The sequence below is a fragment of the Camellia sinensis genome, chromosome 7 (assembly GCF_055761805.1).
Source record: "Camellia sinensis isolate YWXY chromosome 7, ASM5576180v1, whole genome shotgun sequence".
Taxonomy (NCBI): Eukaryota; Viridiplantae; Streptophyta; class Magnoliopsida; order Ericales; family Theaceae; genus Camellia; species Camellia sinensis.
This window is the reverse complement of record NC_138967.1, coordinates 106,890,919-106,914,437: the sequence shown is the minus strand read 5'-3', so window position 1 is coordinate 106,914,437 and position 23,519 is coordinate 106,890,919. Positions and strand designations below refer to the sequence as shown.

At 34.5% G+C, this 23,519-nt stretch overlaps 1 protein-coding gene across 1 annotated transcript in view; it reads right to left on the bottom strand.

The window, feature by feature from the left end:
• Positions 1-1,424: 1,424 nt before the first annotated feature.
• Positions 1,425-23,519, bottom strand: part of LOC114265542 (disease resistance protein At4g27190) — a 42,199-nt gene continuing 20,104 nt past the window's right edge. The window contains exons 2-8 of the mRNA XM_028206361.2: positions 14,220-17,334; positions 12,850-13,239; positions 9,017-9,388; positions 6,933-7,313; positions 6,256-6,612; positions 2,171-2,239; positions 1,425-2,016 (exon numbers count right to left, since the gene is read on the bottom strand). Of these exons, the coding sequence (XP_028062162.2) occupies positions 1,933-2,016; positions 2,171-2,239; positions 6,256-6,612; positions 6,933-7,313; positions 9,017-9,388; positions 12,850-13,239; positions 14,220-16,943 (4,377 nt within the window). The 5' untranslated portion in view covers positions 16,944-17,334 and the 3' untranslated portion in view covers positions 1,425-1,932. The remainder of the gene's footprint in view (positions 2,017-2,170; positions 2,240-6,255; positions 6,613-6,932; positions 7,314-9,016; positions 9,389-12,849; positions 13,240-14,219; positions 17,335-23,519) is intronic.

Here is a 23,519-nt window from a genome sequence, read left to right as displayed (position 1 = left end):
CTTAGTGGGATTTGATAAAATGCTATTTGACCGGATCTTTAACAATCTCATGGTATAATGATAATATGAAAGTTATAAGCCCGTCACACCTACTCTATAATCCCAGGGGCCGATTGCACTTACATTACCAAATACTTTTTTAGATTATCAGGAATGAAATAGGATAAAGGGGTGTATTTCCTAGGGTTTTAGGATGCCTTGATTGTAATAGCGATGTCTGTTCAACTCCATTATTCCTCATTCATACTTGAATTTGCGGAAGCTCACAAGGTGTTTTTCGTAGTTTTGAAAAATGAAGGAATCCTCTCAAGATCAACAAGGATACCACCAGAGTGTCTCTGATATTCTGAATATAGTGGTGAAACTATTTGCCACAGCAATGCCTCGATCTTTGCGTTATGGTGGTCAAAAGTTCTACTTTTGGGTCTCAAATTGATTATCAAATATTTTATGAGCCAGTTAGAATAAGAATATAGTAGGAAAAGGAATTTTCCTGAACACCTATTTGGTGACTCAATGGCTCAAGAAATGACAATATTACCTTGAGGTTGTCTTTGATTAGTTATGACACTTCCAAAGGTTCTTGATATTTGGATGCAATGGCGACATCTGTTTGACTTGAATCCCATCTAAGTTTGCATTCATGCTTCTAGTGAGTCCTTAATAGATATTACATGTCTTGGTCCATACTTATTATTCTTGGAGAGGTTGTATCCTATATCTTTGTTGAATTGGTAGGATAAGTGCCTTGGACTCAAGCTGGGTGATCTTGGGAAAGCTATCCTTTAGTGAAATAGAAGCAAAACGTCTCTTTTTATAGAGAGGGCAAAAATGGGGTGTCAAGAGAGTTCTTTATCAAACAAGATTTCAATGGATTTCAAGTAACTAATTAGTGTGTTGAAATTCTTAATATGCTCAATCGCTACTCCTTCTAATATTTTCAAATGGTTAACTTCATTAGATGGACTTTGTTCATGGTTGAAGGTTTCTCAAACATCCGTGACAATGCAGCTATCAAACTTTTCGTTGTATTCTCGTTGTGAATGTTGAAAATGATTGATACAGTAAGGGATAGCCTTACCATATCGATTCTTTTTGATCGAGTAACTCATGCTCACCAATTTTCACCTTTTTCAACTTCTTCACTACTCTTGCAAGAGCAAAACAAAGATCCTTTTGATAGAGATAATCTTCTATTTGCATCTTCCACAATCCAAAGTTTGAATTGTTGAATTTTTTTTATCTTCATCTTGATTTTATTCACTATTGATCTTGCTCTAGGAATGAACGCTTTGATACCACTTGTTATAGTATATACAATCAATACCAAACTCCAGGACTTGAGCAAACAAACGCACATAATAATTCTAGAATGGAGAAGTAGATGAAGAGAAATACCAAACTCATAAAGCAGTGCAAGCGATTTACGTGGTTCACCCAAATTTAAGGGCTACATCCACGGGGTCACTATGGTTTCACTAAGATGAATATAAAAGAAGTTACAAGATTCTTACACTTAATCTCACAAACTCTCTCTTCACAATGATCTCTCTTTATCGTGTATCTCTCACTAAGATCACAAAACTTATAACTAATGAAGCTATAAGGCTATTTATAGTGCTAACCAAAAATCCAAATCCAAACCAAGATGGAAACACAAACCCAAACCAAACCAACAAGGAAAATCAAAACCAATAATTGAAAGCAATTTAGAAAGCTGAAAACTAAACAAAACACCAATTTCCGTTTGTGCTTATTCCTAGTCTTTTTCCAAGCTCCGCCAACAACACATCTAATAGTTGTATAACAATTATATGAACTTATCTTTATTTCAAATTAAGAAAAAATCATTACAACCGAGTTAAACTTGGTTGTAATGATTTTTTCTTAATTTGAAATAAAAAAAAATTTCATATGCTTATTTTTCAACCATTAAATGAAATAATGGTGGTCATCCGCAACAACCATGCAATTGAGAGAATCTAGATTCGTCATGTTTGCTTCATCATTAGATTCCTAAAATGAAAGGAAGTGAATTATATACAAATGGGAAAATATATATATATATATATATATAAGAAGCATTAATTGAGTAGTTTCTAATAAATATTTCAAAAGACAGAATTCATCAAATGATCAAATCTATCAACCATAAATTTGATTTGGTTACCTTTGCTTTCAGAAGTAGTTGCTTTAAATCGTCATCAAGAAATTTATCCTTCAACTCTGGAAATGCAATCTACCAAAATTCATTTTATCATTTTGGTTAGTAACTAAATGAAGTTGGGTTGTTGAATAAAATTTTAACTCTACGATGATATGATGAGTCATATTTGTGATATTTGATGAGCTTAAAATTCACGTTATCACCATTGATATAAAAAATAAAAAATAAATAAAAAAAAAAAAAGGTTGTTATAGGATGTTATGGTATGTGTAATACAAGAATGATAGAAGGAACATTTTAATGGAGAACAACAATAACTTCAATAATAGAGAAATAAACAAAACTAATAGTAAATAGAAAATTACTTTTCTACTCATACTTTTTCCTTTAAAAGTTGCGTTTAATTTTGATGTGAAAGGACAAAAATGCCCTTGATAGAATTAATACTATATTTTTATAAACATGCTATGGACTGATATAGATCCTCTTATCCCATTGCCATCATGGACTAGTCTCGCACCCTTCGCCTATCGCCATCATGGACTAATTGAAACCTACTCGTTATCTATTTTCTTGCTAATATACCTTCATATCTTGTGGGCTTGAAGAATTCAATTCTTCACATTTTTGGTGGTTGATTGGGTAACGGTGGTTGGGTGTCGGTTAATTGGCTATTGGTTGACTAGGTGAGGGTGGTGGTGGTTGATTGGGTAACAGTGGTGGTGGGTGATTGGGTAACGGTGGTTGGGTGCAGGTTAATTGGCTATTGGTTGACTAGGTGAGGGTGGTGGCGGTCGATTGATTAGCAATTGGGCCGAAGGGGATACATGTGGTGCTTGATCAAGGTGGCAGTGTCTAATTGAGGCGGTGCATGTGGTGGCTAAAAAGAGAAAGAAAAGGAGAAAAGAACAGATATGGGAGCTGGTGTCCATGGTGGTTAATTGTGGTCGATTTTAAGGATATTAGGAATGTCTATTTGATTTTAAGCATGTAATATCCATAATTATTTGGATGTAGCTAATATTCGAATACAAGAATAATGAAGGGTGAAGTAAACATTTAAAAATGCTGACTTCATCAATTTTCATCTGTTGGATTAATAATTTTTTCTACATTTGTTAATAGGCCGTAGTATATTTAAATACTTACACAAGTTGGACGGTTTAAATATAATAATTTACATTGAAGGGTCGTATTGAAATTAAAACAATATGAAGAGTTTAAATAGAAGAATTAGAAGTTCTGGCATCACATGAAAAATTAAAATAAAATTGAACAAATAATTTATAGTTTGTCCAATATAAAAAACCAATTTATACAAGGACAAATTACAATGATGGACCCTAGATTTTACCCTTTGTATCACTATCAATTGGCTCAAGGCTAGGTGTTTGGTATGCTTTGTTTGAGCTGTGGGTATTCATGGCATATAGCTCAGTAAATCTGTGCCTTTTTGGTGTTGTAGTGCCTAAGCTATCTGTTTTTCTGGTTTTTTTTTTCTCTGTTGTGTTTGCTCGTTGGTCTCTCACCAACTTGGAGGTTGGAGCTTGTTTTAGCTCCAAGCTCCACTTTATTGATATAATTTTCCTTTTCCATCAATAAAGTTTTCCTTTTGCCGATAAAAAAAAAAAAAAAAAAAATTGGCTCAATTTTGATCATTAATTTTAGATTTTGTTTTAATTTGGTACAATTAATAATATTGTTAGTGTTTTTCAAGAGAAATTATCACTAAATTGATTGAGATTAATTAACTGAGTTGAGTAAGTTTATAACTTTGTCCTTAAAATAATAATGACTTGGACCCCCTTTTTTTTCCCACCCCCTTGACCCCCTCTTCACCTGATTGGCTACTTTTTCTTTCTTCTCGCGGGAAAAAAATTAAGCTTGTTTCCAGTTTAAGAAAAAGTATTTTAAATCTGATAACCAGACGAACTGTGTTATGCACTCTATCTAAATGGATCCAAATTTAAGCCTCGTTTGACAAGTAGTTATTTTAGCCAAAAAGGCAAAAAGTCACTAAAAGCTAACAATTTATATCAAAAAGTCAAAATTTTCATTTTCTCTCTACTTTTTGCACATCTTTTCAGAAAAAATCAATTTTTTACATCACATTTTAGTCAAAAAATTAAAAAATTACTAAAAAAGCATGTTCCCAAACGAGGCCTTATTATTGATTATGTAATGCAATCACCATGTTTTGTTCTAGGGAGTTGCCTTTTCGGAAAATTGTGTGTGTGTTTTTTTAAATATTTTACCTAATTTTTTTTTAAATTTTTTAGATACACCTAATCTAAATACGTTTAAAATGTAAAATTTTTTTGATTTTTTTTAAAAATTCACTAAATACAAAAAAAAAAAAAAAATTGAAAATTCAATACATTTTATATTTTGTTGTATTCAAAAAAAATTTTGTATAATTTTTTTTACTTTGTATATTAAAATTAACTGAATCTAAATGAATCTAAATTAAAAAAAAAAAAAAAATTGATTAAAATATTTAAAATATTTAAAATAATCATTAATATAAAAATACGAATTGAAAACTCAAAAAATTATTTTTGAAAACTGAAAAACAAACTGTGTGAATGCAATCCATTGCTCCAAAACCAAAAAACATAATTAGATATCTAGTTATGACCACATAGTTTAATCAAACCAAACATTATCAACTAAAAAAAAGATTAAACTTATTTTCTATAAATAAATACAAATTGACTAAGATTGAAATCAACTAAGAATATTATATATGATTAAACTTATAATTCACATAAATATTTGTGCATATAATACTATTTTTTCTTAGTTTATGTATTAATACTTACATTTATATCATAAACTCAAAATGTGATCATATAATTCATAATCTTCCAAATTCAGGTTCAATGTGAAACTAATTAGTGATCACCTCTCCTTTTCTTTTCTTGAAAGAAATTTGGAAATATTATTTTGTCTAAGTGTGACAATGTTGTCAAAATGGGCTTGGCAATCTAGCAGACCCATCAACTTAACAGGAGCACCACTAATACAACGTAATAGTTTCATCATTGAGGAGGATTATGACAGGTCGAAATCGAATGTCTACATTTGTAGTTTTAATTATAGATACATATAATATTTTTTTAAAGGGGGAGTGGGGGTGATGGTGTCTCTATGTCTTCCTAGTTACTCTTTCTAATCGGAGTAAAACCGCAAATTATAAATATAATCTTAGCTTTAAAATGAATTACATAAATCTTGTGTTTTTATGTGTGCTTTAGATTTATAGTTCTAATTTGTTTATTTTTCTCCATTTTCGTGTCTTGTCCATCCTAGTTAGATGTTATAAAATTCCTATTCACCCAAAAAAAGTTATAAAATACCTAACAATAATTGAGTACGCCATTTTTAATGGGTGTGTATTGTAACAATTCTCTACCTAGATATGTATATTAATGTTTTCAAGAACTTTCCATTGAATAGTTGGCTTAACTATCAAGCAAATTTTAAAAAGCCCCCAATTTTTTAAAAGCATAGTTAAGTTCCGTATAATTTTATCATTGTTTTGCTTAAAAATGCTAAAATTATTGTCCTGAACGAGTAAGCTATATACAAAATAAATATTTTTTACAAATTTCTCTTACAAACTAATATGGCATCTACAATATGAGCAATGCTATATGAACTAACAAATTTACAAAAAAAAAAAATTTTAAATTTACTCAATGATATGACATTTTTCTTACAAACTTGTATAAAATGTGAAGGCCATGCTTGTCTTTAACATTGATTTTTGACTTTGACTTCTATTTTTTCATTGTCAACTCTTACGGTTTGCAAGTGTGGAACACTTTCCATCATTTTAGACAGAATAAATAACGGCAAGAAGGTGAATTTTGCCCAAAGATCTATTAGCAAAATTTGAATATAAAGACTTAATTAATAATTTTGTAAGTCAAAAAACGTAGAAAAACAAGTTTTAAATATTTTTTTATTATAATTATATTAAAAATTGCAAAAGGTCTCATTTTAAATTGGTGCTTTAAACCTCAATTTATTTTGTCCCGACCTTGACGGTCAACACTAAAAGAAAAGGGTAAGGACATTCGTACCTCAAAGTCGAAGAAGGGTTTTGTTTCAAATTTAGAACTGGCAAAACTTTTGAGACTTTGCAATCCTTTAAGTTTCAAATTCCATAATTGAGGGAACAAGACTTGTTCTTGTTCTTCTTCCCCATTCATTGAGACTAACATTTCCATCTTTCGACAATGTTCGATAGTGAGTTTTTGCAAATTCTTCAACTGTGAGAGCACGTTGGACGAGGCCAAATTCATGAGTTTGTAACAACTCCAGACTGTAACCTCCTTCAGTTGATCAAAGGACTTGGCCGGGAATAATTTATTGCCCCATATCTCTGTTATGTTTGCCACCATGTGAATATCCAACCACACCAAAGCAGGAAATGCAACCTGCAACATTCATCATATATAATTTTTTAGGAAAATGTTTGAGGGCCACAATTTTTGTGGCCACAATGGTTCAAAACTGGGTCGTTTTGAATCCAAAACGATGTCGTTTTGACAGTTTTGAGCCATTGTAGCCACAAAAATTGTGACCCTCTAGCATTGTTGAATTTTTTATATGAGTCAGTGTGCAACATTTGACACCCAATATTTATCCAAACCAGCATTATCCAACAATGATAATTGCGACACAACAAGATTGGAATTCTATCTTCTTTTTAATGTGCTTCTCCATGGACATTTTAGAAGATTTAGGACATTCGTACCTGGTGATTAAACAAGGGTTGTGCGTCAGATAGGCTAGAGCAGCTGTAGAAACTTCTAAGGTTCTCCATATTTCCAAGTTTCAGTTTATTTAGTTGAGAGAACACAATGACATTATTTTTGGCGGTTTCTTCTTTTTCTGCTTTCTTGGAGACTATTACTTCCATTTTTGGACAACCTGCTATATCAAGTTCTTCCAGATTCTGTAACTGTTGGAGCATATTGTATGGGACCAAATTCACCAATTTGTCACAAAACCAGACCTTAACAATTGTTAACTGGCAAAAGGACTCCGGTTTTTTGGGAAGTAATTGGTTGTCCCAAATCTGTGTTATTTTTGGCACCCTTCTAAAGCTCAATTCCTTCAACTCAGGAAAAGCAATCTGCAACATATTTGTTTCATTAATAACTCTTCCAATGTCAGCAATCTCCACTAACCATCACTACACAATCAATGGAAGAGCTTGTGTGCACGAAGAAAAATTATACAAAGTTTTTGGGCAATTGTTTCACATCATTCACCAACTATATATATGGTTTCTGTAAACATCAATACAATAGTGATGGATTAATGACTCAATTACGTTTAAATCGAAAACAACCTGACAATGCCCCAAAACTATAATACAATTGTTAGAGACTTATCATCTCCATAAGCCACTTTAGTTAATATACTAGAGAAGTCCTTTTAATCAGTACTAATTAATTTTTTGTTAAATACTTTTAAAGATTCAAACATGATATCAAACTTGCATTTTAATGATCTTTAGTAGCCAAGTCTGCCCAAATCTATTTCTCTCACATAATCAATCATCAAAGAATTTTTTATTTTTTTGTTTTTGGTCCTGCTAGCAAGTAGCCTGGACATTTGTTTAGCAATAATTAATGCTACTATTTGTATTTAATAAGTTTTTGATTAATTATACTGTAATTAGTGACAATAGAATTTTCAAAATAAGATGAATAGCATATTTATAAATGGTGCTAAAGAATTTTTTTAATTTTAAATATTACCCTTTTAGTTAAATATTCATTATTACAAAAAATAATGATAAACTTCAAATATGACATACTTGGTATTATAAAAAAAAACTGAGAACTACTATAATAAAAATAACTAGTTGGGGAACCTTTCTATTTCTCTCTTTTTGGACAATTGGTTGGGTAGGGGCAATAAGAGAGGAGAAACTAGACTTGCAACAAAAAGACTCGAATATGAGAGTAATGTTCTTGGTAGTTATTGACAAGGTTATAAAAAATGGCCATTACGTTCGTAACAGAAAATGGATCCATCGTTTTGGATACCCACTGGTATACCGCTGTGAATGAAATTCGTCGAATAACCATCTAGTTCCCGTTACGTAACGAGATGTAGCCGTTACACAGGCCGCGATAGACTGATACTCACCGGTTTAGATCAATATTGGAAAGAAAGTGTCGAAAAACCTGTAAAAAATGGTTAAGAAATTTCATATCCGCAACCCCTGATTCCCGATACGTACCAGCCGATACGATCGATACCGATACTCCGTGATCGATATCGTTGCATTATCTGATACCGTGATTTAGAACCATGGTTATTGAAGTGTTGACCACTAACCCATCTAAAAACTTAGCCTGTTACAAACAGCGACAATTTTATTATTTATAGTATATTTCCAACATGCTCCTCACGTGTGACCAGGCTTTTCATCATAGCAAGCTAAACACGTGCAATCATTTTTAATAATTGGGTAAGCGGTGAACACAAGATCTATTACCTGCTTGAATAACATATTAAAATATTGACCACCACTTCATCTAAAAGTTTAATCTATTAAAGAGTGGGACAATTTTATTATTTATATTATAATGTTCTATCGAATGCGATAGAACAAAAAATAATAAATAAATGAAAGGAAAGAGTGAAAATCAATTTCAAAATTTGAAATTTAGTTATGAGGTTATAGTTAAATCAAACCAAAATGTTTGTTTCATGTACTGTTTATCTTGATTTTCATCAATAAAGTTGCATTTTTGCTGATAAAAAAAAAAAAAAAAAATTAGAAAAACTCATCCTGTGGTAAAAAGGTAACGATATTGGTACCTGGTGATTGAAAAATGGCTGTGCATCAGAACTGGAGGTGTAGAAAGTTTTGAGATTCTTCATAGATTCAAGTTTGAGGGTTCGTAGTTGAGTGAACACCATGATAGCACCATTGGCTTCTACTTCTTCCTCCTCTTTCTGTGAGACTATTGCTTCCATTTCATAACAATAATTGAGAGAGACTAGTTTTAGATTTTGTAACTGCGGGAGCATATTGGATGGGAACGCATTCACAAGTTTGTCACAATGCCAAAGCATCAGTCTGCTTAGTTCACAAAAGGACCCTGCATCTGGGACTAATTTCTTGTCCCATATCTCTGTTATGTTTGGCATTCTTTCAATTTCAAGCACTTCCAACGCAGGTAATGCAACCTGCAACGTTTACATACAAAATGTTAAAATGACTATATTTTTATTTTTTTACCGGCTGTCCAGACCAGTTTACGTGGATCTCAATTAATTCCGAGATTCACATAAAGTGCCCATTACATGTGGATCAGACAAATCTTGAGCGGAGTCCAAGATTATAGCCTCAAAGACTTAATAGTATCTAGTAGGAGTTGAAACTGATATTTGAAGGGAGCACACCTTTAGACCCTAAGCTACACCCACTAAGCCAACCACTTGAGGTTTAAAAAAAATATAAGATATTAATTGCATCACAATTTCGCACTTTACCATCTGTTTATACTGCATTTAGTTCACGAGTCATAAATATAATAGGTCCCATATAAGCTCAACTATGGTTATAGATGTGTCACATGAGATAATAAATTAAGAGAAATATTTTTTTTTTTCCGGAGTTTGACCTTCATAATAAAATAAATTCTAAATTTTTAATTTTATTAATTTAAATCTTTTTTTTTTCTTTCAATTTAAACTATTTATTTATTTTCATTAAGTAAAATCGATAGGAAAAAAAAAAAAAAAAGAAGAAGGCGAATGGTTTAAATTAAAAACAAATAAAAAATTTAAGATTTAAATTGATAAAATAAAAAATTTAAGATTTATTTTATTATAAAGGTCAAATCCTAAATTTTTTTTTAATTATGTTTCCTAAATTAAATATAGTATAAACAATGGTAACTACTAACTATAATATTATTAAAATGAACATATGTACACAATATAACCGTTCATGGTTTAACTAGAGCTTACCTCAAGTTGTAGTCTTTGGTTTTCGAGGAAGGTTTAGTGTAATGAGTTTATGGAGAAATATTAAATGTCGATTAATAATAATCCTTTTCATAATAATTTGAAAAATGCCACATAAACATGGCAGGCTGCATGTAACATATTATTAGATTAGAAATGGGGGTGCACACAACACATGCACATGTGATCATTTTATTTTAGAAAATAAGCAAAATATAAAAATTGAAATGAATTGAAAAAATCAGAAGTTGAGAGGTTTTTTTTTTTTTTTTTTAAACACCAACAGAAGCCTTTTCTTTACGCTGCTTAAGTAGTAAAGATGTTGTTTTCTAGACTGAAGGTTTAAATTGGTTAAGGAGGACATTTTCGGAAATGAAAATGTCACAAATTGTCAACACCACAGGAAGCCTTCACTTCACTTTATAATAGCAGATAGATAGAAGATACATATAGATTAAAGATAGATTATGATATCGCGTGTCAATAATAGCATGATAATCACTATTATCTTCAATTTAATTTAATTTATATATATATATATATATATTTTTTTTCCCGGCAGAAGGTTCATATCTACTTAGAAAGATTGCATTGTTATATATACAATTCATACATATTTTGTCTGAATAATATTGAGTTTGCTTAAATATTGTAGTATGTATACGTTGAAGTCATTTTACCTTTGATCGGATTTGGATATAATTCAAATATATTCAAATCAGATTGGATTGGAATTTTTATTTTTATTTTTTTATCAGCAAAAAGTTTTATTGATGAATCAACGAAACCATGCAGGGAGGAAACATCAATAAAGGGCAACACAGGGCAGCTAGTGTACAAAGAAAGATACACCTAGTGAAATGGAAAGAGGCAACAAAGAACAAGAAACAAGGAGGTTTGGGGATCAAGAATATCAGATTAGCATGACAGTCTATTAATGAAGTAGTGGTGGAGGTATGGTCAACAAGATGATGCACTTTGGAAGCAGATTATTTGCGAGAAGTATGTCTCAGTGGAAGGTAGGTAGTTTCCCTTTTCAGTTGAATCTGCCTCTGTTTCTAAAGTATGGAATGATATTTTGGCTGTGGCTTAGAGGAATGATAGCCTATATCAATTCTACATGGATAATGTGGAACTTAGAGTTGGGAATGGTAAAAGAGTGTTCTTTTGGAGAAAAACTGGATGGGCTCCTCAAGTCTAATGTCCCAATTCCCAAGATTGTTTCAGCTGAATGAAGACAAAGATATATCACTGAGCTTGCAAGTTTCTAGGAGACTTAATCATGGAGAATAGAGTTTGTCTTTTAGAAGACCCCTTTTGGCAAGGGAGGAAAAGGAGGTTGGTAGATTGCTCACTTCTCTGCGAGCAGGTCCATGTTTGAGTCTGAATTCGAAGATAGGCTCATTTGGAAGTCTTCACAATTAGGGGCATTCAAGACTAACTATGCCTATTGCTGGGGCGAAGTGAATGATGGTCCTTTGGGTAGCTCAACTGATGTTATCTGGAATAATTTTTCACCACCTAAAGCAAAATTCATTTAGTAGCTAGCTTGGAAAGGAAGACTAAAAATAACTGATATGTTGCATAGAATGGGAGTTTTGGAAGGAAATGGGGAGCTTAACTGTATCTTTTGCAAAGAGGAAAGAGAAACAATAGATCATGTTATGATCCACTGCCCATTTGTCTGGAGAATATGGTGCTATAGCCAGATGGTGGGGGCTTCAATGGGCAATTCCTAGATCCATTGAAAGCTTGCTACAATGGTGGTTGGGTTGGAAGTTCAAAAAGAAGTAAACACAAATATGGAGAGTGCTACTATAGCAGTTCTTTAGTTGTTGTGGAAATGTAGGAATGAGTGCATTTTTAATAATGTCCAACCCAATATTGATGATCTCTACGACTGTATAAAACTGAGAGTGGCTATTTGGATGAGGTCTCAAGACATTGGGGATTATTTACTCAGTGAATGATGTTGTATTCAATCTGCAGCAAGTTAGGAGATGCTTAGGACCATCCTAATGGGAGCAGCAGAGCTGTGGAGATTAGAGCTGTAGCTACTGCAGGTGTGTGCCACTGTTTTTTTTTTTTTTTTTTTTTGTGCTGCAGGTGTGGCATCTGCTGCAGAGGTGCTGGAGTGTTATCTGTTTGCTGGACTGATTTTACTGGAGCATTCTATTGGAGACAGGTTGGATTTGATTGAGCTTTTGGGTGACTGATGGATTTGGGTGGAGCATTCTTTGTGTTGCTTTTTAGTTTCTGTTCCTTTTTTCCCTTGCTCATTGTTTTTTGTTTGGTTTCTCACCAAACCTGGCTTAGTGCTAGCATATAATTGTGTATTCATTTGGGTGCCAACTTAGTTGGTATGGTTTTGTTGCTGTATTTGTAAGCTTATGATTCATCAATAAAAGGATTTTTTGCTGATCCAAAAAATACAAAAAAAAAAAAAACAAAACAAAACAAAACAAAAAGCATCATAGTTAAACCAAATGATTCCAACTAGGTTGCCACCGATAGACGAGCCGCAATCATAGGCAAAGCACCATATCAGGGTTGGTGAGAAACCAACCAAAGCAACAAACAAAGAAAAAACAATAAAATACCAAAAGCAAACAGTACAAAACACCCCAAAAACTCTTTGTGGAGGTGGTAGTTAATTAAAAGAGTTGGGACATCCATACCTGGTGGTTGAAGAATGGTTGGCCTTGGGATTTTGTAGAGCTACTGTAAAAACTTATAAGGTTCTCACAATCAGAAAGATGCAAAGTCCTTAGTCGAGGGAATATGAAGATATGATCATTGGCATCTTCTGTTCCTTCTGGGTTCTTTGAGACTATGACTTCCATTGTTCCACAACTGTCTACATTGAGTTCTTTCAGATTCTGTAACGGTCGAAGCATATTGGATGGAACCACATTCACCAGTTTCTCACAGCACCAAACCTTCATGACAGTCAATTGGCAAAAGGAGCTTGCTTCTATTTCTGGGACTTGTAGTAATTGATTGTTCCAAATCTTTGTAATTTTAGGCAGCTGGACAATGTCCAATGCCTCCAATGCAGGGAAGCCAACCTATAAAGTTGTTTACAACACATTTTGTTAGTAACTTCAAAAATAAATGACTTCTCGTGTCAACATTCTAGTAGCGGGTGTTCGAATCTATAGAAAGAGGTGAGATGGAAATTTGGAAGAGAAAGATGTGAAAGTTGAGGAGTCAAGAGACTGTTTGAATGGTAGTTTGACCTCTTAATGAATATGCTAAAATTTTGAATACATCACCTAATAACAAAGAAAAAATTAAGTTGCATAGCTTTCTGATTTTTATTAGTCTCAAATGCCATGCCATGTGCCAAAAAATAATCAAGAAAATCTATTCTAATACAGTATGTAGAGCTTCAATTCCCCTTCATATTTCCCCCTAATGAACAAATTACTAAGTTGCCTAACATATGGGCAAAACATAAGGAAAATTATGTTGACATTTGTCAGCTGAAGATTTTTTGAAGACGGTTATATATTTGAAAGAGGAGTGCTATCTATTATCGAAATATTTAACCAAAACTCTTTATTTTCTATGTGATTTCTGGTATGGAATAGCAAGTGTCATGTTATTTTTAAAATATGGTGAGTCGTACACATGTACATTACTTTTATTGCATGATTACATATGAGAGGTGAAATAAATATGATAATATATAACATTTCTCATTTGAAAAGGAGAAAAATTTTGTGCTCATCAATTTTCAAAAAAAAAATGCTATAATCGTGGTTATCCATTTTAGAATGACAGATAGACCATAAGTGACAAGAACTGCTATTAACAAGGATTGAATAACTTGTGAGAGAAAATTGAAGAGAGAGAAAGAGGGAGAGCAATCTTGCTATGATGCAGTTTTAAACACCTTAACTTTTTGTATTGATGTAATCTCACTTGTAATTAGTTAATTGCATTAATATATTTTCTTTTGGCTGATTTAGAAAAGGTTTGGGAGATAAGAGTCATCATGTTATGACATTCCCATATTAATACATAAAAGGTTGAGAAAGCATACCTTCTCATTAAAAAGAGACTCTGCATGGACAGAAGAATTTCCCTCTGATGTTCTCGTCTTCTTCATTTCAGGGTAGAAGCTGATCAGGTTACCCAAATTCCTCAACTCCATATATTTCAATTGACTAAAATTTACCTTACTCGCTATTTCCCCTTCATCTTTCTCTCCTTCAATTCCAACTATTTCTTCCATGATCTCGCAATTTTGTATTTCCAGCCTTTGGAGTTGCAAAAGTGCTCTTGTGAAGGATGGGGAGAAGAGATATTTGGAATTGCAATCTCGAACTTTTAATACAATCAATTTATTGAAAGGCCCTGGTGGATTTAGTTCATGACTCTCCATGAACCATTTTGGTTTTCCAAGCAAATGTTCCAAGTCATCACAATTGACAACTTCAAGAAACTTCAAGTTTAAAAACCTGTCATGTGCCACCTTCTTCAAACCTTCTATTTTTTTCAAATATAGCACTTCAACTTTGTCAAACAAGACCATTAGCTCATCTGGTAAGGAAATTCCTTCAAGTTTCAAGATCCTTGTTGAGGAATAATTTTCATTCTTTCCAAATCTACCACCCACAGATATTTTAAATCTGATCAAGTTCTCAAATCTAAGGTCCTTGGGCAATAGCATCACATTTGGTATATGAATATGTAGAGTGGTTAATCGAGTCAATGACTTTAGCTCAACCAAGCTCACATTGCTTATTTCCTTGTTGACTGTTGTTGCCTCCCATTGATCAAAGCTGTCTGAAATGTATAATTCTTCAAGGCAAGATAAGTTGGATATGATACCTTGTGGAATCACTGTGAGTTGGTCACAATTTCCCAAATCTAACAATCGAAGACGAATCAATTGTCCGACCTCTGGTGGCAACATCATGATATCAGAACCCCGAAGGCTAAGTATTTCAAGGGTATTCTTTAGTTCCTTGAGTATAGCTATGTCTTCCAACTTGCATTTATTTAGACGTAACATTCGAAGGTTAACCAAATTTGCAAGTGATGATGTTAGTGGAGCCATACTTATTCCACTCACATCTAAAACTGCAAGTCTATCCATCCCACTAAAAAACATGTCTGCAACTTTAAGCAAGGAATTGTTATACTCCAACAATAAGGTGTGGAGTTGTGGACATCCTAACTCATTAGGAACATCATGAATGGTTTCGGACACTAATGAGATTGCTGAGTAAGATTCATATGTACCTTTCTCCAGCCATTCTTGGACGCCATGTTTTACAAGAAATGCTTCCTGCTCTTTCGCAATTGAAATGGCAACATCTCGAATGACATCATGCATTTTGACGACATTTTCATCAGTGGCGTCTAACAGCAAACAGCTAGTTTTGAGGGTTTCGACCACTGTAAGTACTCTGTATCTTGCTTTTTCTAGTGTATCCGGGTTTTGATCCAGCAACCTCCTCGCCACGCAATGTTTGACCAAGTCATCAATTGAAATCTCGTTGTCTTCAGGAAACAGACAACAGAGCAAGAAGCAGGATTTTGCATCTTTGGATTCTAGACAATCGTAGCTCAACTTTAACGAGGCATACATTTTTGGGTCAATTCCCTCAACATTTTTTAGCATGCTATTTCTCAATTGATCAAGTGCATCTTCCCAGGCATATTTCTCCTTGTTTTTCAATGCTGCTCCAACTGCAAGTATAACAACCGGCAAGCCTTGACACTCTTTACACACCCTCTTTGCTAGTAAATGTAGATGAGGAGAATCAATAGAATTTCCCACCACCTTCCTGAATAGGGCCAATGCTTCTACGTCTGATAACACTTGGATTGAAAAGTCTCTATCAACTTTCATATGTTTCCACACACTTCGGATTCGAGATGTTAGCACAACTTTGCAGCCTTTGTTTCCATCCGTGATAGGAATACCTATTTCCTTAAAGTTCAGTTCTTTCCATATATCATCCAATATTAAGAGATTTTTCTTTCCATTGTTCAATCTATTCCATAGTTGAGCGGCTCTTCCCACTTCGGTTTCCATATCCAGTTTTAGATTCAAACGGTCAGCGAGACGCCCTTGAATTTTGAACACGTTTGCATCTTGAGAGACAGCTACCATCACCACTTCGTCAAAAACCCGGTGTTCTTTCATTTGTTTGCCGACCTCTTCAACCATCGTCGTCTTGCCAACCCCTCCTGTTCCATATATCCCAACAATGTTAACTGTGGAATGTTTTAATGCATCCATGATTCTCTTCAAAACCAATGCTCTTGAATCCAAGCTCACATAATCCGAACTAGACGGGAATTGAAGTTCCGAAGGAGGTGGCTTTGCGCGTGCAACTCTCTCAAAACTTCCGTCTTCTCTTAGTTTTTTGGCATCATGAATCTTCTTTTGGGCTTGCTTGCTCAGTCGGTAGCGCCAAATGAAATTAGGGCATGAGAGTTTAAAGCACTTACACTGCATGTTTTCCTTTGTAGTTTTCTCATCCATAAATTCCTCAACTGCTTGTGTCACCCCGTCCACCTGGTTTAGCCAGTTTGAAACGTCATCATTAACATCTTCACCACGGGTTAGGGCTTCATCAACTTTTCCTTTATTTTTTCCTCTATGATTTTGTAGGATCTTCATTTCAGTGTCCAAGGCCTTCAGGTTCTTCTTGTAGAAAAGAAGAAAACTGACATGACGCACCACTGATTCAATCACTACATTAGTGATTTTCCTTGTAATTGAAGACAGAATTGCGTGCGGAGTACACATTTTCGATTCACTTTCTTTTTTTCTTTTTTTCTTCTGTACGTATTGTGTTCTTTTTTTCCTTTTTCCTTTTTGGGTCTTGTTTTCTTTCTTTCTTTTTTTTTTTCTTTTCTTTTTTTCTCACTTTACTTTTCTTTTCTTTTCTTTTCTCTTTTTTTGTTTTGTTTTGTTTTATTTTGTTTTTTTGTTTTTTTTTTTTTTTTTTTTAAGGATACAAAATAAAAGAAGTACAAAGCAAATGCCAACAAGAGCAAAGAAATGAAAGACTGTAAATATTGCAGAAGAGACTAGTCGAGGCCTCCGGTTACTACTCAACTCTTCATATCTTTCAACTTCAAAAACCAAAGATGTCAACTATCAGTGATGTGTTTGAGAAGACAAATGTTCTTTGTATCTGCATTTTAAATACAAAGTGTTACAATGGTTGAGAGTAATATATATCAATTGCATATATGAATCAAGGTACAAGGACTCCCATATATAGGAGAGTATTACAATCAAGTATGGAAGGTAGATTTACGGGGAATCAATCCCTAACATATATACCTAATTTATGGCCTAAATATATACCTAAATATAGACCATATATATTAACCTAATATATACCATACATATTAACATCCCCCTCAAGGAGGATAAACATCAACTAATTTGAATTTGGAAATCAAGTCACAGAAACGGCCATGAGGATGAGACGTGGTGAAAATATCAGCAGGTTGATCAATAGAAGCAATAGAAAGAAGATGGACCATGCCACAAGTAACATGCTGTCGAATAAAATGGCAATCAATCTCAATATGTTTAGTGCGATCATGGAAAATGTCATTATGAGCAATCTGAATAGCATTCTGATTGTCACAATAAAGCTAGCAGCACCAGAAAAGGAAACACCCATGTCAATAAGAAGCCAGCAAAGCCATATAAGTTCCTGAATAGTGTCAGCAAGAGCACGCTATTTAGCTTCAGTACTAGAACGAGCAGTGAGACTTTGTTCCTTGCTGCGCCAAGCAAGAAGTGAATCTCCTAAGAAGAAATAGTAACCCGTAGTGAAGTGTCAATCAGTGGGATCCTTAGCCTAATCAGCATTAGAAAAGGCACAAAGCTTAAGAGAGGAGTAAGCAAAATAATGGAGTTCATGGAACATGGTACCTTTGACATAGCGAAGTATGCGAAGTATGGCAGTGTAATGAGGGGTGCGGGGAGCCGACATATACTGACTAACAAGATGTACAGCATAAGCAATGTTAGGGCGAGTCATGGTGAGATAGACAAGACTACCTATTAGCCGGCGATAAAGAGTAGCATCTGAGAGAATATCCCCATCAAGAGGAGTGAGACGAGTCTAAGTATCAATCGGAGTAGGGGCAGTCTTGCAATCAGTAAGAGTAGTAGAGCCAAAAGATCGGATATATATTTGGCCTGTGATAAATAATAACCAGTAGAATCATTGGAGACTTCAAGACCCAAGAGATAATTGAGAGTACTAAGGTCTTTCATCTCAAAATGTCAACTGAGAGATTGTTTGAGACTAAGAATACCAGCTACATCATCACCAGTGATAATCATATCATCCATATAGAGAAGAAGAAAAAGAGTGGTCCTATGAGCAGTCTTCTGAATAAAGAGAGCAGAGTCACACGAGCCGGAGGTAAAGCCAAGATTATGAATGGTGGAACTAAACTTAGCAAACCAAGCATGAGGGGCTTGTTTGAGACCATAAAGAGCACGTTGAAGTTTGCAAACTTTATTAGCCAGATAAGTAGACCCAGGTGAAGGTTGCATAAAGACCTCCTCAAGAAGATCACCATTAAGAAAGACATTTTTCATATCCATTTGGAAAAGATCCCAGTGGCTAGAAGTAGCAACAACAATCAGGCTGGGAACAGAGGTAAGCCTAGAAACAGGAGCAAAAGGTCTCCTCATAATCAATACCATATTCCTGAACAAAGCCTTTTGCAACAAGGCGAGCTTTGTACCGCTCAATAGAACCATCAGAGTAAGTCTTGATTTTGTAGACCCATTTGCAACCAATCGTAGTTTTTCTAGGAGGAAAATCAACAATGTCCCAAGTAAGAGTTTTGTCTAGAGCCTGAAGTTCATCAGTCATAGTTTATTGTCAAAAAGGATTAGTACAAGCCTCACGATAGGAGATAGGTTCATGAGTAGAAAAAGCAGTGGATCCAACAATATAATCACGAAGATAAGCAAGTTGTTGAGTTACTCGACTTAGACGACTTGTGGAAGGAGGATCTGGTAGGGTGATAGGAGACTCAACGGGACACTCAATGGAAATTGAGGGGCCCAGAATGAGAACAGCAGGACCATCAGAGGGAGTAGTCAGGACATGATTAGGTGTAGGCAAAGGCGTCTCTAAAGGGGAGGAACCTGTATCAAATTCATTAGAGCAGAGATCGACAGAAGGATTAGTAAATAGAATGGAAGTAGAAGATGATGACAAGAGGAACGAGGATAATGATGAAAACATTTTATGCTCCCAGAAAACCACATGATGAGAGATACGAAGACATTTAGAGATAAGATCCCAGCAGAGATAGCCTTTATGTTCAATCTCATACCCAAGAAAGCAACAAAGACGAGAATGGGGTTCAAGTTTGGTGCATTCATGAGGTTGGAGGAGAACAAAACACGCAGACCCAAAAACCCAAAGATTTGTATATAGAGGATTAGTGCCATGTAAACGTTCATAAGGAGTTTGGTTATTGATAGTAGGAGTGGGAATACAATTGATAGTGTAGGTAGCAGTAAGGGAAACTTCCCCCAAAAATTTTCTGGACACGAGGAAGAGATAAGAAGAGCTTGAGTAGTGTAATATGCCTATACTTCCGTTCAGCACGTCCATTTTGTTGGGATGTGCCAGCATAGGAACGATGAGGCTGAGTATCGTGAAACTAAAGGAAGGAGAGAAAATCAAGATCCCTATATTTCATAGCATTATCAAAACGAAAAAATTTAATGGTTTTAGAAAATTAGGTTTGGATCATTTTTGCAAAATTGTAACATAGTTGTTTGAGTTTTGATCGAATTTTCATGAGAAACAACCATGTAAAACGTTAAAAAGTCATCAACAAAATCAACAAAGTAACATGATCCCCCTATAGTGGTAGTAGGTGACGGTTTCCAAATATCAGAATGTATAAGATCAAATGGTGCATGAGAAACAGAAGTACTTGTATTAAATGATAAAAATAAGTTGTTTTACAAGTTGATAAGACAAACAATCCAAAGTATCAGGAATTACATGACCCAACTGACTAGTAGAAACTAAAGATTTAAACCAACTAACACAAATATATCCTAAACGACAATGTCAAAGATTAAAAGAAGACATGATAGAAGCAAATGTAGGAGCAGTTAACGGGGTGGAGTCTGGAACATGAAGGTAAATGAGCTTATAGAGACGTCCATACTTACGGCCGATCCCAAGAGTTTGTCCCGTCTAAGGGTCCTATACCAAACAACCATTAGCGGCAAATGTGATAGTTAGACCAAGCTCATATAATTGACTAATAGAGATAAGATTTAAAGTGCGAGCATGAATAAGATAAACATTTGATAAGGATAGATAAGAGGTAGAAACAAAACCAATATAACTTATAGACATAAGAGAACCATAAGCAGTATGAATGGAGGGAATATGAGGAGAGGAAGAGATTGAAGAAAATATAGTAGAATTGGAAGTCATATGATTGCAACATGTTGAGTCACTAGGAAGATGTACCTGAAATCATAGACAGAATAGTATGAGGGTACCAGAGGTGGTGAGAAACTGTTTGAACATGGCTTCAACATCAGTTTAGAAAAAGACAAGAGAAGCCAGATCTAAAGGCTCAAAAAACTCCTCAGAGGCAATAGCAGTAGTGCAATGAGCAAGCAGAAATCTAGACTGATTCCTAGGACATTGTGAACGACTTCATGAAGAAGCACCACGAGAGAAGTGACGAGTAATAGATAAGCGATCTGGATTGTGCAAGCAATCTTGTTGCAGATGACCAGGACTAATCTTGTTGTAGTACCGACTAGATCTAACTAGGCAATAAAGTAGAAGATGAGTAAAAAGAACGCCCATTCTGACAACAATTGCAAGTAGTGGGCCGTTAGGTTGTTGTTAAAAATGAACTCAGTGATTGAAGAATGACAATAACTGTATCCACGTGATGAGTGTGAAGAAGGCCAAGATGAGTCTCCTCAAATAATAGCTCGGAAATAGCCTGCTCAAGAGTGGACAGTGGAGTGCAACGAAGCAAAGATGCGCATACTAGCTTAAACTGGGTAGTGAGAGCCATGGGAAACTGAACCAATAACTGCTGATTACGATACTTAGTGAATAAAGTAATATCTTCAGTATGAGGCCAGTTAGGTTCAGAGAGAGCAAGCTGGTCCCAAATAGAATATATTTGAGAGAGAAATCCATTAACAGATTGATCAGGCTCTTGACGCATACGATGAAGCTGACTCTGAAGTTGATACTCATGACCAAAACCAGTAGTCTGATAACGTTCCTTCAAAAAGTCCCAATTGTCTTTAGCAGGAGCAGTCATAGTGTCAAGTTGAAAATGACCAAACTGTAGACTGATTGAGGTAACAAATGTATTCCAAAGCCAAGTAATGATCTGGTAATTCTTACTGTCTCAATCCTCTAAACGATCTTCATATTTGATGGCTATTTCATTAACCTCTTTTATTGGTTTAACCACATCACTAGTGATAATGCGCTAGAATTTCTTCCCTTTTAGAAAACTGGACATGGCTTGGGCCTATAACATGTAGTTGGAGCCATCAAGTATAACAGAGATTGGATAGGAAGCATCATAACGATCCATAACAGTGGTTTGATGAAGTAAATAGATAAGAATAGTGCTATAGGAGCAGAATCAGCAAAAACGAGTCCACCAATGGATTCAGAAGGTCCAAATTAGGTAGGAACCAAGTTGAACCACCCAACAAATAGGCTGAAATTGGACAGAATAAGCAAAATCAGAGGTTGAAGTGATTAAGGCTGACGTCACATAGCATAGGGCTGCTGTCAGCGAGTATGGCACGAAGGTGTGAGGGTGACGTCATGAAGGCGTAGGTGAGATGTGATGCTGACGCCACACGCACATGGCTAGGCCAAAATCGAGCGTGTAGGGTTGACATAAGGTAGACGATGTTAGTAGAGGAAGCGACTGAGTGGCTTATGGCTGAACAGTTGGCGTGGCTATGTGTGCATGGAAGCACATGTGAGAGTGATGGTGGAAACGATTGACGCGCCAATCACAGAAACAGAGCGTGAAGGCCCATAAGGGCGCGTGAGGGATTTTTTGGTGATGAGGTTGGTGCTGTTGGAATCGTGAGAAGATTCTGATTAGTTTGATGCTAAGGGGAAAAATTTTGGGTAAAAAATAATGACAAAACAGTGTTGGAACAGAGAAAATAAAGTGTTTTGATGATTGAATGAATGTTGTAGTACCACTGTATATAGGACTAAGCAGAAAGAGAAAAGAAAGAGGGCTATAATTTATTACCTAGAGCTCTAATACCATGTTAAAATGGTTAAGAGAAATATGTATCAATTGTATATATGAATCAAGGTACAAGGACTGCTATATATAGGAGAGTATTACAATCAAGTATGGAAGGCAGATTTATAGGGAATCAATCCCTAATATATATACCTAAATTGTGGGCTAAATATATATCTAAATATATACCATATATATTAACATAAAGAAAAAAAAAATCAATTAGATATGCATCAATGTTACAATACTATTTGGACTAATTACATTACTCCTTGATGGGTTTAGATTCTCTCTTTAAGAAATGAAAGTCTTCATTTCACGATCAATGGCGGTAAAAGATCCACATCAATAAATATTTGTTTGAAAGTGAAAAATGGCCAAGGTAAGTTTCAAAATTTATCATGACTTGCTAGTTATTTTACTGAATTTTTAATGTGTTAGGAATGTTATGAAATGAAATGGAAATCCTTATTCTATTTATGCAATAGGGTCACAGGTTGGATATACTCCTTGAACCCCAATCACATTGGTGCTAATTTACAAAGTTAATTATAAGTAATTTTTAGGGTAAATTACAAAGACACGTTCTAAGATTTGTTTAAAATACGAATTGACTCTTGTAATTTTAAAAATTATATTCCGCCTATTTAAATTTCTAATCACATAAAAATGAACCATTTCTATAAAAAAAAAATTATATGTCAATTAACAATTTCGGTAATTAAACTGTTGTATAGAAAAGTAGTTAAGCCTTTTTACTTTTTCTTTTTCTTTTTTGTTAAATAAAAAATTCAGATAAGAGAGTATTTGTAATTTTCAAACTCATAAGGGGTGTTAGGTTTTTGTAATTGCAATTTCGTTTGACAAAATTCTTTTAGTTGTAATTTTATTCGCTCTTTTGTTTCAGTGAGATTATGAATGTTTAGATACGACTTCAACCTGAGTTGTGCCTGTGTAGAGGAGTTTTTGCTGATATTTCGTATCATGAGCAGTCCTTATTTTCCACTTCGCTAACTAAGTACAAGGTCAAGGGGTAGCACCCTCGAAACCAAAAAGA